Below are 16,156 nucleotides of genomic sequence, written 5' to 3'. Positions count from 1 at the left end.
TGCTGAATAAAGATTTAATTAATTCATATTTTAGGTCTATTTCCAAATAATGAAAGTTAATTGATAAGAGTGGCTGTTGGCTTAGACATTTAAAATATTTTCTGTATTAATCTCTGCTTTTGTCATATGTGTAACGATTCTGTGTTTTCCATGGACCCATCATTTGCAAGCATGTGAATATAATTTCCCAGCATCACCTAATACATAGTACATATGAGTGATAGTAGTTAATATGCAGTATTATGCATTAATGTGCTTAATGTTGGGTTATTGTGACATTTTATCAGTTCTATATTATTGCCCTTGTTCAGTGTAATTCAGTGATTACTAAACAGTGTGCTAAAATGACATGATATGCAGCAGGAGCTTAGGGTTACTAGATGTAATAAGGGGGGGGGGGGATTCATCAAGCCAAAAACCAAGATGAATGATAGGTGGCTCTAGTTGCTATGGGCAACAAGACTTGTGCTTTATAAAAGGTGTAATACATTTTCTATTGCATGGTTTGGTCTTATATTGTGGGAAGAGAACCAACTATGACCCATATTCAATTAGTCGAAAAAAACATAATTTTTTGCACGTTTTTATGTCGAGTTTACATTCAACCTATTCAATGCCCATGCCGTTTTTTTCGACTGGTAAAAATCCGGCACTGGCAAAAACCACGTGTATTGGCCAATTCGCCACTGATACACTTATTTTGGTGAATTTGCAGGCATTTTCAATGGGTTTGGCACAATTTTCGCCAAAGCCGATTCGCCAAAAAAAAGTGAAATGGCATGGGCGAAAATGGATTAAAAAATGGTTGAAAATGCCCGCAATTGAATACCCTGTGTCATATTAGTGCTGTTTTTTTACTTGAATACCCCCCTATGCTTATAATCTGTTTTAGAAAATCATTGGATTACTGTGATGGAACGTGCATGCCAAATTGTTGCCAGTATTTACTGTCGCACAATTAGCAAAGCCTTCCCATTTGTGGGTAGTCGGTCTCACTCTTCTGGTACTGTCCAATATCCCAATAGCCAAGACCACTCTCGCTCACCGCTGTTCTGCATAGCATCTAATCTGTGCCAAGACCTTTCTAGGGAAGTGCTGTGCACTACCCCCAGTTTTGACCCCTTTCAGACTAGCAGCAATATCCCGGGTTATTGCACGTGAACGCTCAGCAACCCATGATTTTGCTCCCAGAAAAGCAAACCAACCCCAGGTACTTACCAGGGTTGGACACTGGATCAACCGTGGTCATACAACCAAGGACCCATTTACAGCATAGGAGGAGCAGGTGCTTGGAGATGAACTCATCTCCAACCATCGGCTCTGCACCAGTGTGCACTACAGGGACGTGCAAGTTGCCTGTGTGAAAGAGACCAGAGCCGGATGGATCCAGGTAGGACTCATGTTCAGAATTCTGGGAGTGACCCAACATTTACAGATGTGTTGTTTTACATTGTGGCACACAGATCGCAGCGTAGTGTACGTTACACTAATCACTGAATTGAATGGGAGCCGCTTGCGATGCGTACGCACGGGGCTTGCTGCGCTGTCCTGCTACAGAACGTTTTTATATGCAGCAACACTGTAGCAGGACACATCTGGAGATATGAAAGGGGTGTCATTAAAGTCATTGGAACCTAGCAATTTAAAATTATGCACATACAGTATATACTATGTATCTAATACATATCTATCTGTATATAATCACAATTCCCAGCATGCAGCGGCACTCAGAGACTTTCAGCTGACCCAGGTGGCAAAAAAACGAGTGTATTTATTCCATCACATCAAGTGTAGAGAGATAGCTGGAAAATAATTCCTTGGACATAGCTTTGATTCTGTGTATTATTATTATTAATTGTAAAAAATATTACATAGTTGTGTCCAATAGTATATTTATGACACAGACATTTACATCCTATGCAAAGACATGAGACAAGGTAAAAGTGGGTGTCCCCAGAGGAGCTTACAATTTAAGAGGTTTAAGGGAACACTTGATACATGAGATTGGCATTTAACATTAGTTCTCTTTTATTTGATCATTAACGGCAGTACAGTGTCACCTGGTATGACTTCTGTTACTGACTAATATGACCAGACACAAAAAAAAAAACGCTATTAAAAAGTTTGTTAGGCAATACGTTATTTTTGAACATAGTGATCATGTCTCCATAATGATTTTCTGCCTCCGTCCTTCCTCTGTCGCGCTATGTCTCTCCTCTCTCCCCCGCTCTCCCCTCTCTATCTCTCCTATAGAATATTCATAGAAAATGGTTATACATATATTGATGACACAGTAGAACATTCTACAGTCTTAACTTGTGCAATTTTTATAGATTGGCTTTTGAAGCCTTCAAGACTAATTCTATAGTGCGTTGTTTGTATATGTTCATTTTTTGCAGACGGGCATTGTTGTTGAGTGTGTGTGTATTTTTAATAAAACCAAAGATCAATAATGCTAAAATAATTACGAGTATACATGTCTTTATCAATAATTCATTCTTTTTCTACTTTAGGAAGACAAGACTACAAGAAAAACAAGCCTGTATTAAGAGCAACAAGACTAAAAGCTGAAGCCAAGAAAGCGGCAATAGGGATTAAGGTAGACATGTATTTGATAGCTCACATTAAGTTGCACTGCATGTCTACTTCCCTTTTCCCCCAGGATGTGCTGTGTGAATATTGATTTCTGAGAGAGATTGCTTATGACACTTCAAACCCTGAGTACAATGGCTGTGTCTAAAATATTTATCATGTGCTGCTTTACTTAAGGCATCGATTAACCCTCTGATTGCTTCTAACAATAGGTTTAAAAGGCTTGTCATTTCCTTCGTGTTAAGCGCGGCTTACACATATCTGGATTTTATGGACTATGTCTTATACTTTAAAAAATAGAAAGTTACACAATTTGTGTAACAAACGGTGACTTAGGAGCATGTGGGGGGGAGGGGGAGACACTTAAAAACTGGTGATCAGGTAACCATGCGGACAAGGTGCTGTAACCATAGCAACCAGTTACATTCTGTCTTCTAGTAGTAGTATAAAAATAAAGTAAATGTCGCTTATCGCTTGTTACTATACTATATGGTTTTCAGTACCTCCTTTATTATTTTCACATTGCTGTTTTTCTAAAAGTCCTAACATCGGGTTTCAAATTAAACGAAGGAAACATGAATTAAAATAAGGGAAATAATTGATATCTGCTTTGTTGAATATGAATTTATTTGTATTAAAAAAGTTTTTTTTTTAAAGGCTACCACGTTCAATAGTATGTTTGCAGTTGCCTGTCTATATTGGGTGCAGAGTGTCTGGTGCACGTGGGACCCATGGGTCAATTGGACCCAATGTCATACCCTGCACCCTCAATAGACCCGCACTGTATGAGCTAAGCATGGCCCCCCTACCATACAAAGGCTCTGACACTATGTCAGTGCCTCTGTTGCATTACTGGAACATGGGCGCTGACTAGTCTAGAGAGGGTGGAGAGCCTACCGCTTGGAAGCCACTAATGTTTGCCTTCTTTTGAATTGATGGGCAGTGCTGAATTTATGACATGTGGAACAATACAGCCATTGTTGTTCCTTGGCTCTGGGAGATGCAGCGACGTAACAGGGCTCAAATGAGCCTTGTGGCGGTCCACCCCCTAAGCGTCTGATGTCATGACGTTGTGCGCATGATGTCATTATGTCATGCAGGGGAGTCAAGAGCACTAGTAAGTGCAGCACAGACCGATGTGTCCTGGGGACGCTCTGATTGGCTGTGTAGGCTGCAGGGTGCCTGGCTGGTGTGTCTAAAGGACTTTCCGACAGTACTGCAACAGCTGAAGGATGCCAATCCAGGCACCCTGTTAGCCCGAAGCAATTGGCTTGGGGCAGTGGCGGTGCTGCCCACAGTTGTAGTTACGGCCTTGGGGTGATGTATGAATCTTTGAGAGACATAGAGAATTTGCCCATAGAAACCAGTCAACTTATTTTGTGTTATTTATTCCGCACTTGATAGATGATAGCTAGAAGCTTGGTTGCTATGGGTAGCCCCTACATTTTAAGTCTTGATTTGATATCCCCCACCCCCAAGAATGGATTACTGCAGGTCTCAGATCTGAAAGTTCTTTGGCCAGCCTTGAGAAGGGAACTTCACATACCTTTCTGTACAGTCAGAGTCTTAATGAGAGTGAATCAAATGAAGGGTTGAATATTTTCCTTTCTTTACAAGCTCCTGTTGGAAGAGTGTTAATTGACTGTTAATAGGAACACAGTGAATTAAAACCTTTGAAACATTAAGGCCTTTATTCAGCTATCTCTAGAGAAGCTGTAGCCTCAACCCAGCTGTCACTTTCATGTTGGTACAATCAATTAAAGGACCACCTTAATGTAGCATCCGATTGGCATTCTCTTTCCATACGTGCCACAAGCTCCACCAGATCAGAAAAGAAAACCCTTAGAAAGGAAAAAAAGTACAAGCTATTGCTAATTAACTTTGCTGTGTGCTCGGGAATTAAGATCACTCTTTGCACAGCATCAATCTAGATAGATGGGACTGGCAGCTCATCAGCCAGACAGACACATTTTCCAAATAAGCCGCGTACAGTTGCAGACAAACATATTCAAATATCTTAAAACAGAAGAGCGTTTCCCATGCATGTGGCAGATGAAAAATCATTTTCTACAAGTTCTAGCTAATAGGAAATGCCAAGGTATTACTACCAAGCTGTACCAGCTGCTCCGCTGCCAGATGACCGATTTGGGTTTGTTCCAACGCTTGCTATTCTAATCATGAAACTGCTTTTATTTTATATTTATTTTTTGCTTTTCCCAACTGCAGATCCTGATCAGGCATTGCCATACGACATAGCATGTTTTCACAACATAATCTCTGCAGTTAGCGCCGTGTGTCAGTTTTTAATGAGGGAAAGGAAATTGCCATTTTTGTTAAAGATGTGCCATTAACCTTATGTTCCTTTTTCTTGTTTTTTTTTCTTTTCTTTTTTTCTTAATTTCGGTTTGATGTTCTCTTTTTTTTTCTTCTTTTTGCAATGTCTTTTGCTTTATAGTCCAAGTGTGAGCCAAAAACTCCCGACACAGCAAAACACCAAAGCTTAGCACCTGAGGATATTTGTGTCATTGTAGCTCCCTTTATGACACTCTGCGCTATTCAGAGATTGCTGAGGCTGCTGTTGGCATTGTCTCAAAGAGGGAAAAGAAGATATTGAGGGGGTGTATGTCAAAAAGCATGATAACGCCTAAATTATGTGTGAAGTGTTAATATTACACTTTGGCAATGTGTGTTTACAAACTGGTTGCTAATTGATACAGTACAACTTTTAAGCTAACATGTATTATGGTCTTACCAATGTTGAATAGTAGCAGAGTCTTGAAATGGAAGTTTCGTGTTTGCATCTGTTATGTAACAAGCTAGAGACGTGTGTCTAACGCAAGGTAACTAGAAAGCAGTAGGGTGGTCCCTCCGCTCACAGCTCTCACTGCCTGCCAGTCACCGTAGCCTCTCCTATCCCCAGTCCTACAGACACCATGCAGTCTAGGCTTACCACCTCATCCCTTTAATTCTGGACACATATTAATTACACAGGATCTGTGGCTGGCTGACTTCAAGACTAGATTTCATCTGGTTTTAATCAGCCACAAAACCTGTGTAATTAATCTCTGTCCAGAATTAAAGGGATGAGGTGGTAACCCTAATGCAGTCGTATGCCCCCGCTCCCTCTCACTTCCACTAATCGTACCTCTCAACCTGCTTCCCCCCAGCAGAGGTCCTCCAAATCGATCTTCCGTACCCCGTCCCCCAACAGTTGTCCAGCCAGTGCTGCAAGTATGGCGGTACTGCGTACCGGCAAAAAATTTCTAGCCGGTACGCAGTACCGCCAGGCCGACCGCCATGCTTGCAACCCGCTTGTGTCAGGGAAGGAGAGGAGAGCGCAAGCGCGGCCCCCCAGTGCTCAGTCAGACACTGGTCTCCGACGGCGGTGTGTATCTTCTCATTGAGGCGCCAGTACATTAGCCAATTGGAGCTCGCCGACTGCCAGCCGCGGCTCCTGATTGGCTGCGGTCCATGAGCTCTGATTGGCTAACGAACCGGCGCCTCAATGAGAAGATACACGCCGCCGCCGGAGACCACAGTCTGACTGAGCAGCACTGAGGGACTGCGGGGCGCTCTCCTCTCCTTAGCTGACACAGCAGCAGCGGGTGAGCATCAGGGGGAGGGAGGGAGGGGGGGTCGTTATATTGACTGTGATTTCTGGCACTGTGGGGCATATGTATGACTGGCACTGTGGGGCATGTGTATATCTGGCACTGTGGGGCATATCTGGCACTGTGGGGCATATGTATGACTGGCACTGTGGGGCATATCTGGCACTGTGGGGCATATGCATATCTGGCACTGTGGGGCATATGTATATATGGCACTGTGGGGCATATGTATATATGGCACTGTGGGGCATATGTATATATGGCACTGTGGAGCATATGTACATCTGGCACTGTGGGACATATGTATAGCTGGCACTGTGGGACATATGTATAGCTGGCACTGTGGGGCATATGTGTATCTGGCACTGGCGGTATATGTATAACTGCCACTGTGGGATATATGTATAACTGGCACTATGGGGCATGTGTATAACTGGCACTGTGGGACATATGTATAACTGCCACTGTGGGGCATATCTGGCACTGTGGGGCATATGTGTATCTGGCACTGTGGGGCATATCTGGCACTGTGGGGCATATGTATATCTGGCACTGTGGGACATATGTATAACTGGCACTGTGGGGCATGTGTATAACTTGCACTGTGGGGCATATGTATAACTGGCACTGTGGGGCATACCTGGCACTATGGGGCATGTGTATAACTGGCACTGTGGGGCATATCTGGCACTGTGGGACATATGTATAACTGCCACTGTGGGGCATATGTATGACTGGCACTGTGGGGCATATCTGGCACTGTGGGGCATATGTGTATCTGGCACTGTGGGGCATATCTGGCACTGTGGGGCATATGCATATCTGGCACTGTGGGGCATATGTATATCTGGCACTGTGGGACATATGTATAACTGGCACTGTGGGGCATGTGTATAACTTGCACTGTTGGGCATATGTATAACTGGCACTGTGGGGCATATCTGGCACCGTGCGGCATATGTGTATCTGGCACTGTGAAACATATGTGTATCTGGCACTGTGAAGCATATGTGTATCTGGCACTGTGGGGCATATGTGTATCTGGCACTAGGGGCAAATATGTGTATCACGCCCCCAATTGTCATTGGCCACGCCTCATGTGGCTACACCCATATAATTATTTTCTACTTGCACCACTGGGTCAGGCTAATCTGGACCTCCCGCACCCACCCCAAATCAGTGTCTCCCATGAAAGGAAAAAGAACTTGGAAGAGACTGGAAGGACAAGGGACGCCGGCATACCAGCGTTTACGAATGCCGGAATGCATGGTTACTTACCTCCTGGGTCAGCTCTTCCACAGCAGAGCTGTCGTGGTGAAGTAATGACTTCCAGGTTTATGACCCTGGGGTCCTATTTGGATACGGAGGGATGAAGTGGGATCCGAAAGATCTCTCTCTGGGAACTTGTGGCTCTGAGAAGCTGATATGCTTCTATAGATAATGCCATCTAGAAGTGTCTGAAAGTTACGCTTTCCAGACCTTACTGCATACGGGCACATCACAGCCTTTTAGAATTCTATGGAGCTTGCTGTGCTGGAGGGCCACAGCAGATATCTCCTATTTAATGCATATATTTGAGACATCTGTGTTGCGGTAAACCTTCAAAAACAGTTTTCTGAGGTTTTCCCACATTTATATTGATGATATATGCTTATTAAGGTGTGTACACACGGTGAGATACATCTGTAAGAGCTTGACTATATAGTCAAAATCATAAGGAAAGTTAGTGCACATCTCAGGGTGTTAGGCAGCTTGCAATACCGATTCGATCCCGATGCACGCTCCCGTGGGGTCGGTATCGTAAGGCTAGATAGACTGCAGGCAAGTCAATCTTGACTATCTAGTGTACAATCTAGTACAAAGTATAGTCAAAATTGACACTTAGTCAAAATCGTACCTAGACAAAATCTCACCGTGTGTACACACCTTAAGGGAGAGATGGGAGTAAAGGGGAAGGCCAGGGGAGGAACAGGGGCCAAATGGGAATGGGAGGAACAGGATGAGAGTAGGGGAAGAGAGAGTAACAAATATCTCTGTACAATAGCTAGCGACCGGGAGAATGGAAAGAGTAAACTGTATGTACACTGGGTTGGTAAGCAGCGCCGTGTAATCTCATTACACACAGAACAGTCTAGGGTGATTGTTCTGTGATACATTAACCAGAATGATATATTTACTGAGCTTGAATATAATGTAACTTCCTTTTCGTTTTTAATAGTAATACTCAATAAATATCTTATTTTGAATACAGTGGGGTCTATTCATGAAGGAGTAAAATGGGTGGAGAAAAGGGCCAGTAGAGAAGTTGTCGATGGCAACCAATCAGCTTTGCAGGAAGCCTTTATCAAGTACATTCTATAAAATGTAAGGGAGATGCTGATTGGTTGCCATGGGCAACGTCTCCACTGGTCTGTATCTCCACGGTTTTCACTGCTTCATGACTAAACCCTAGTGTAAGATGAAATGTACTGAAAGGGTAGTGGATAAGTGGAATAGCCTCCCATCAGAGGTGGTAGAGGCTAAGACTGTAGAGCAATTTAAACATGCTTGGGATAGGCATATAGATATCCTTACAAATAATTAAGGTTCAAAAACGGTTGAGAATTACCTAAAGGATAAAAAAAAAGGGGCAGATTAGATGGGCCAAGTGGTTCTTATCTGCCGTCAAATTCTATGTTTCTATGTATGTTACTCTACCAGGGGTGTTCTCAGTGCTAAAATAAAACTGTGACTGCACTTGGAAGCTAGGGACCGTTGGCAACTATACATGTTAAACTCTTCTATCCATACCAGACATCATTTTAGAAGAACCTTTTTGGAATTATAAGGAGAAAGCAGTATAGTGTGATATGGAATCTACAGAACAAAAAAAAAAATCCGCAAGTCATTCTGAAATTAATGATTTACCTTTTTAAGTGAATGATACATTTGATAAGAAAAGTGTATTTGAAGCATTTGATTTTGAATTAATTCTTCCTATCTCTATGTCTGTCTGTTTTTACCCAGTTTTGTTCTATTACTGTTGTTCCCCAGTTTTGTTCTAGTACTGTTGTTCCCCAGTTTTGTTCTCTTACTGTCACATAACTTATGGCCCTATACATGAAATATTTATTGTATTCACATAAAAAAATAGGATTTTATATTCCTACCGGTAAATCCTTTTCTCGTAGTCCGTAGAGGATGCTGGGGTCCAATTTAGTACCATGGGGTATAGACTGGTCCACTAGGAGCCACTGGCACTTTAAGAGTTTAATAGTGTGGGCTGGCCCCTCCCTCTATGCCCCTCCTACCAGACTCAGTCTAGAAACCGTGCCCGAGGAGACGGACATACTTCGAGAGAAGGAAATACACAGATAGTGGTGAGATTCACACCAGCTCACACATAACAAAAGGAAAGCTAAGCTAACCAACAGGAACCGATTCAGCAACGGCTGAACCAACAATACTTAACCAAGTAACAATGCACGTATACGAAGCACTGGGCGGGCGCCCAGCATCCTCTACGGACTACGAGAAAAGGATTTACCGGTAGGTATATAAAATCCTATTTTCTCTTACGTCCTAGAGGATGCTGGGGTCCAATTTAGTACCATGGGGATGTACCAAAGCTCCCAGTACGGGAGGGTTAGTTTAATCTACGGAATATGCTGCGCTATATAAGAAACTGTTAATAAATAAATAAAATAAATAATAAGCTCCAAAAAAGTCCATCTAAACAAGCATTTAGAGTAGACGTATTCCTACAACTACTGTAGTGTGTGTGTGTGTGTGTGTGTGTGTGTGTGTGTGTGTGTGTGTGTGTGTGTGTGAGATTGTCGCGCCAGCTGTGTTTTGGTATACACCTACAGTAGAGTGCATTTAGTGGTAGTACGTTCCAAGTGTTTGTGGTACACTGCTACAGGTGATGCAAATAGTACTATTTTACTAGTAAAACATTTTAGGAGACATCAAGCTGTGCAATAAACTATCATGTAATTCCCTGCATTGCAGAAGCGCCAATAACCTGAGAGTTTTATGGTACATGTACAAAGTGGTGGCGTGTTTCAACTGGAAATTAGGAAGCGGCAATAATTTTAAGTGCAAAGCGCAGTGTGGTCCTAATTCAGTACCCAAAGCATCTGTGGCACGTGACGCAAAGTTCGGGACTCTGCGCATCTGCCGGTCCTGTACTGTGTATGTGCAGTATGGGTCCTACGTTGTTGGATGCACTACGTCTGCAGACATCAGTAAATTGTCAGTTTTCAGCCATTTGTGGATGGGGAGTGGTCGGCGACCGATGGTGTCGCAGGTGATCCGATGCTGCATCCTGGGATGCAGCACTGGATCACAAATGCATGCAGGAGGCATTTACTTATACCAGATGCCACCTGCTGCATTACCATATTAGTGCATCGCTCCTGCTTCCGCGTAAGCAGCAGTGATGCACAACTCAATTACGTCTGGAATAGGCCCTGTGTTTTACCATTAGTCTCTAACCCTTACGGTTTTCTGTATAAGGGTGTGAGTTGTGTGAAACGGCGCAATTTCAGTGGTCTTAGCGGCAGATTAAAAGCAGTAATGGTTTAAAATGCCAAACCAGGTTGGTATTGCCTTTTAAATGATTGCCTCTTTAAATCTGTAGCCGAAATCGCCCTTCTGTACACGGCACACACCGTATTTACAGAAACCTCTTAATTTCAGGAGTAAGAGAACGTTCTGTGCGTTCTACCACTTCTTAAAATATTACACTTTGATAATTACTTATAAATATTAACGCTGTGATCAATAATCATGTTGATGAAATAGTTTATTGGAAGCAACGGATGGTGTAATGGTTAGCATTACTGCCTCACAGCACTGAGGTCATGGGTTCGATTCCCACCATGACCCTAACTGTGTGGAGTTTGTATATTCTCCCCGTACTTGCGTGGGTTTCCTCCGGGTACTCCGGTTTCCTCCCACAATCCCAAAAATATACTGGCAGGTTAATTGGCTCCCAACAAAATTAACCCTAGATTGAATGTGTCTGTGTGTACATGTGGTAGGGAATATAGATTGTAAGCTCCACTGGAGCAGGGACTGATGTGAATGGGCAAATATTCTCTGTAAAGCGCTGCGGAATATGTGTGTGCTATATAAATAACTGGTAATAAATAATAATAAATAAATAATAAGCAACAGACACCTTTTACATAGATCTCACTCATTTACATATATGCCAAGACTTTCACCAAGTGCTCTATGAGCCGTTTTCCCGCCATACTTATACGGTTGATTCCATTATCTTTTTGTCAGACTGATAAATAATTTCTGCAGGGTTTTAAATAAAGCAGATTTGTGACAATTAAAGCCTTGAGTCCATCTGACCTCTCTTCTGTCTATTGCTAATGGATACTTGTCCGAGAAACGCAGGGCAGGATGGATACATTGACCTCAGATGCCCCCTAATTACTCAGAACTCTGGCTCCTCAGTAGAAACATTTTTTTATTAACCACCTTTAAAAAAAAAAATGTTTTTAATTATCTTCTCTTTCTATTACAATCTTTTTTTTTTTTTTTTTTCATGGCTGATCAAGTGGGTCTATGGCCAAGTGCGTAGTGCAATTTTGTCATACTATGTCACTAGAGTGACACATGGTACCACACCAGTCATCTTTATAATTAGCCTACACACTTCAGCCATTGATACAAAGTTTTCATACTAAGGCAACAAGGGTAAGGGAGGTGCTAGCAGACGGTTTAGGGATATTTGGGAATGTGATGATACTTTTTATAGTCTGTCACTTTGCCAGTATCATGTTTAACAGTTTGAAAACCTGTCCTGCATACTCAGAACACAATGGGCAGATTCTAAGGCTGGGATTCAGTTACCCACCAGGGCCGGCGACAGGGGGGCGTCAAAGGGGACACCTGTTCCAGGCCCCAAGGATCAGAGGGGTCCCAAGGATATGCTGCTTAGTGCCCGACAGGGATGTGAGCCGTCCAAATAGAGTAGCGAGCTATAGACTGTGTTGGTGCAGCCTCAGAGTGACAAGAGCCTCTCACACATACTGATTGTGCAGGGGCTCTTCCGGGTCCATCTCTGTTACAGGCAGTTACGGGACATGGCAGCAGCTCCCCTGACCAGGAGTCCCGTGCCCTGCGCCCGTCTCTTCTTTCTGGTGTCTGCTGGTGTCTGGGTACTGGGGAGTGCAGTGCAGTTGAGTCTCTCCCCGGGGTAAGAGTGGCTTGGTGAGGGGATACAGGGCTTTGGGATGGGGTGAGGTGGGGGAGCTGGGAATGCACTATAAAGTCATTGCGGAGACACAGACTATAGTGTGTGTGGGAGAGGAAGGAGAGGTATACATATTTATCATTTCTCTAACGTCCTAGTGGATGCTGGGGACTCCGTAAGGACCATGGGGAATAGACGGGCTCCGCAGGAGACTGGGCACTCTAAGAAAGATTTAGTACTACTGGTGTGCACTGGCTCCTCCCTCTATGCCCCTTCTCCAGACCTCAGTTAGAATCTGTGCCCGGAAGGAGCTGGGTGCATTTTAGTGAGCTCTCCTGAGCTTGCTAATAAGAAAGTATTTTAGTTAGGTTTTTTATTTTCAGAGAGCTTCTGCTGGCAACAGACTCTCTGCTACGTGGGACTGAGGGGAGAGAAGCAAACCTACTAACTGCGGCTAGGTTGCTCTTCTTAGGCTACCTGACACCATTAGCTCCAGAGGGATCGAACACAGGAACCTAACCTTGGTCGTCCGTTCCCGGAGCCGCGCCGCCGTCTCCCTCGCAGAGCCAGAAGACAAAAGCCGGCGGGTTGAAGCAAGAAGACGTAAAAATCGGCGGCAGAAGACTCCTGTCTTCACTGAGGTAGCGCACAGCACTGCAGCTGTGCGCCATTGCGCCCACACTGACCCACACACTCCGGTCACTGTAGGGTGCAGGGCGCAGGGGGGGGGCGCCCTGGGTAGCAATTGATTACCTCCTGGCAAAAGCAGCATATATACAGCGGGGCACTGTAATATGCATGAGCCCCCGCCATTAATTTTACACAAAATAGCGGGACAGAAGCCCGCCGCTGAGGGGGCGGGGCCTTCTTCCTCAGCACTCACCAGCGCCATTTTCTCTCCACAGCTCCACTGAGAGGAAGCTCCCCAGGCTCTCCCCTGCAGACTCACGGTAGAAAGAGGGTTAAAAGAGAGGGGGGGGGCACATAAATTTAGCGCATTAATCATATATACAGCAGCTACTGGGTCAACACTAAGTTACTGTGTGATTCCTGGGTCATATAGCGCTGGGGTGTGTGCTGGCATACTCTCTCTGTCTCTCCAAAAGGCCTTGTGGGGGTCCTGTCCTCATATAGAGCATCCCCTGTGTGTGTGGTGTGTCGGTACGCGTGTGTCGACATGTTTGACGAGGAGGGCTATGTGGAGGCAGAGCAAGTGCAGATGAATGACGTGTCTCTGCCGACGGCACCGACACCTGATTGGATAAATATGTGGAAGGTGTTAAATGATAATGTAAACTCCTTGCATAAAAGGTTGGATAAAGCTGATGCCTTGGGACAATCGGGGTCTCAGCCCATGCCTGATCCTACAGCGCAGAGGCCGTCAGGGTCTCAGAAGCGCTCACTATCCAAAATTGTTGACACAGATATCGACACGGATTCTGACTCCAGTGTCGATGACGATGATACAAAATTGCAGCCTAAAATGGCTAAAGCCATCCGCTACATGATTATAGCAATGAAGGATGTATTGCACATATCAGAGGAAAACCCTGTCCCTGACAAGAGGGTTTATATGTATGGGGAGAAAAAGCAAGAAGTGACTTTTCCCCCTTCACATGAGTTAAATGAGTTATGTGAAAAAGCGTGGGATTCCCCAGATAGGAAAGTGCTGATTTCCAAAAGGTTACTTATGGCGTACCCTTTCCGCCAACGGACAGGATGCGCTGGGAATCCTCCCCTAGGGTAGATAAAGCTCTGACACGCTTGTCTAAGAAGGTGGCCCTGCCGTCACAGGATACGGCCGCCCTAAAGGATCCTGCAGTTAGGAAGCAGGAAAGTATCCTGAAGTCTGTTTATACACATTCAGGTACTCTACTGAGGCCGGCGATTGCGTCGGCCTGGATGTGTAGTGCTGTAGCAGCATGGACAGATAATCTGTCTGAGGAACTGGATACCTTAGACAAGGATACCATTTTACTGACCCTGGGGCATATAAAAGACGCTGTCCTATATATGAGGGATGCCCAGAGGGACATTTGCCTACTGGGCTCTAGAATAAATGCAATGTCAATTTCTGCCAGAAGGGTCCTGTGGACTCGGCAATGGAAAGGTGATGCCGACTCCAAAAAGCACCTGGAGGTTTTGCCTTACAAGGGTGAGGAATTGTTTGGGGACGGTCTCTCGGACCTAGTTTCCACAGCTACGGCTGTGAAGTCAAATTTTTTGCCATATATTCCCTCACAGCCTAAGAAAGCACCGTATTACCAAATGCAGTCCTTTCGATCACAAAGAAGCAAGAAGGTCAGAGGTGCGTCCTTTCTTGCCAGAGGCAGGGGTAGAGGAAAGAAGCTGCACCATACAGCTAGTTCCCAGGAACAGAAGTCCTCCCCGGCTTCCACTAAATCCACCGCATGACGCTGGGGCTCCACAGGTGGAGCCAGGAGCGGTGGGGGCGCGTCTCCGAAATTTCAGCCACCAGTGGGTTCGCTCACAGGTGGATCCCTGGGCTATACAGATTGTGTCTCAGGGATACAAGCTGGAATTCGAAGTGATGCCCCCTCACTGTTACCTCAAATCGCCCCTGCCAGCTTCCCCCATAGAAAGGGAAGTAGTGTTAGCGGCAATTCACAAGTTATATCTCCAGCAGGTGGTGGTAAAGGTTCCCCTCCTTCAACAGGGAAGAGGATACTATTCCACAATGTTTGTGTTACCGAAACCGGATGGTTCGGTCAGGCCCATATTGAATTTAAAGTCCCTGAACATTTATCTGAAAAGATTCAAGTTCAAAATGGAATCGCTCAGAGCGGTCATTGCAAGTCTGGAGGAGGGGGATTTTATGGTGTCTCTGGACATCAAGGATGCTTACTTGCATGTCCCCATTTATCCACCTCATCAGGAGTACCTCAGATTTGTGGTACAGGATTGTCATTACCAATTCCAGACGTTGCCGTTTGGGCTCTCCACGGCACCGAGAATATTTACCAAGGTAATGGCGGAAATGATGGTGATCCTGAGAAAACAAGGAGTCACAGTTATCCCATACTTGGACGATCTCCTCATAAAGGCGAGGTCCAGAGAGCAGTTGCTGATCAGCGTAGCACACTCTCAGGAAGTGTTGCAACAGCATGGCTGGATTCTGAATATCCCAAAGTCGCAGCTGATTCCTACGACGCGTCTGCCCTTTCTGGGCATGATTCTGGACACAGACCAGAAGAAGGTGTTTCTCCCGGCGGAGAAGGCTCAGGAGCTCGTGACTCTAGTCAGAGACCTCTTAAAACCGAAACAGGTGTCGGTGCATCACTGCACGCGAGTCCTGGGAAAGATGGTGGCATCATACGAAGCCATCCCCTTCGGCAGGTTCCATGAGAGGATCTTTCAGTGGGATCTGTTGGACAAGTGGTCCGGATCGCATCTTCAGATGCATCGGCTGATCACCCTATCCCCCAGGGCCAGGGTGTCTCTTCTGTGGTGGCTGCAGAGTGCTCACCTTCTCGAGGGCCGCAGGTTCGGCATACAGGACTGGGTCCTGGTGACCACGGATGCGAGCCTCCGAGGATGGGGGGCAGTCACTCAGGGAAGAAACTTCCAAGGGTTGTGGTCAAGTCAGGAGGCTTGTCTGCACATAAATATCCTAGAACTAAGGGCCATATACAACGCCCTGAGTCAAGCGGAGCCTCTGCTTCGCAACCAACCGGTGCTGATTCAGTCAGACAACATCACCGCAGTGGCTCATGTAAACCGCCAGGGCGGCACAAGAAGC

The 16,156-nt window shown here is 45.0% G+C and overlaps 1 protein-coding gene across 1 annotated transcript in view; it reads left to right on the top strand.

The window, feature by feature from the left end:
* TRIQK (triple QxxK/R motif containing) overlaps positions 1 to 16,156 on the top strand; it is a 223,131-nt gene that overhangs the window by 152,951 nt on the left and 54,024 nt on the right. The window contains exon 4 of the mRNA XM_063924098.1: positions 2,514 to 2,599. Within this exon, the coding sequence (XP_063780168.1) occupies positions 2,514 to 2,599 (86 nt within the window). The remainder of the gene's footprint in view (positions 1 to 2,513; positions 2,600 to 16,156) is intronic.

This window comes from Pseudophryne corroboree, chromosome 5 (genome assembly GCF_028390025.1).
Source record: "Pseudophryne corroboree isolate aPseCor3 chromosome 5, aPseCor3.hap2, whole genome shotgun sequence".
NCBI classification, from domain to species: Eukaryota; Metazoa; Chordata; class Amphibia; order Anura; family Myobatrachidae; genus Pseudophryne; species Pseudophryne corroboree.
Note: the sequence above shows the minus strand (reverse complement) of the source record. Positions and strands in the feature narration are given on the sequence as shown.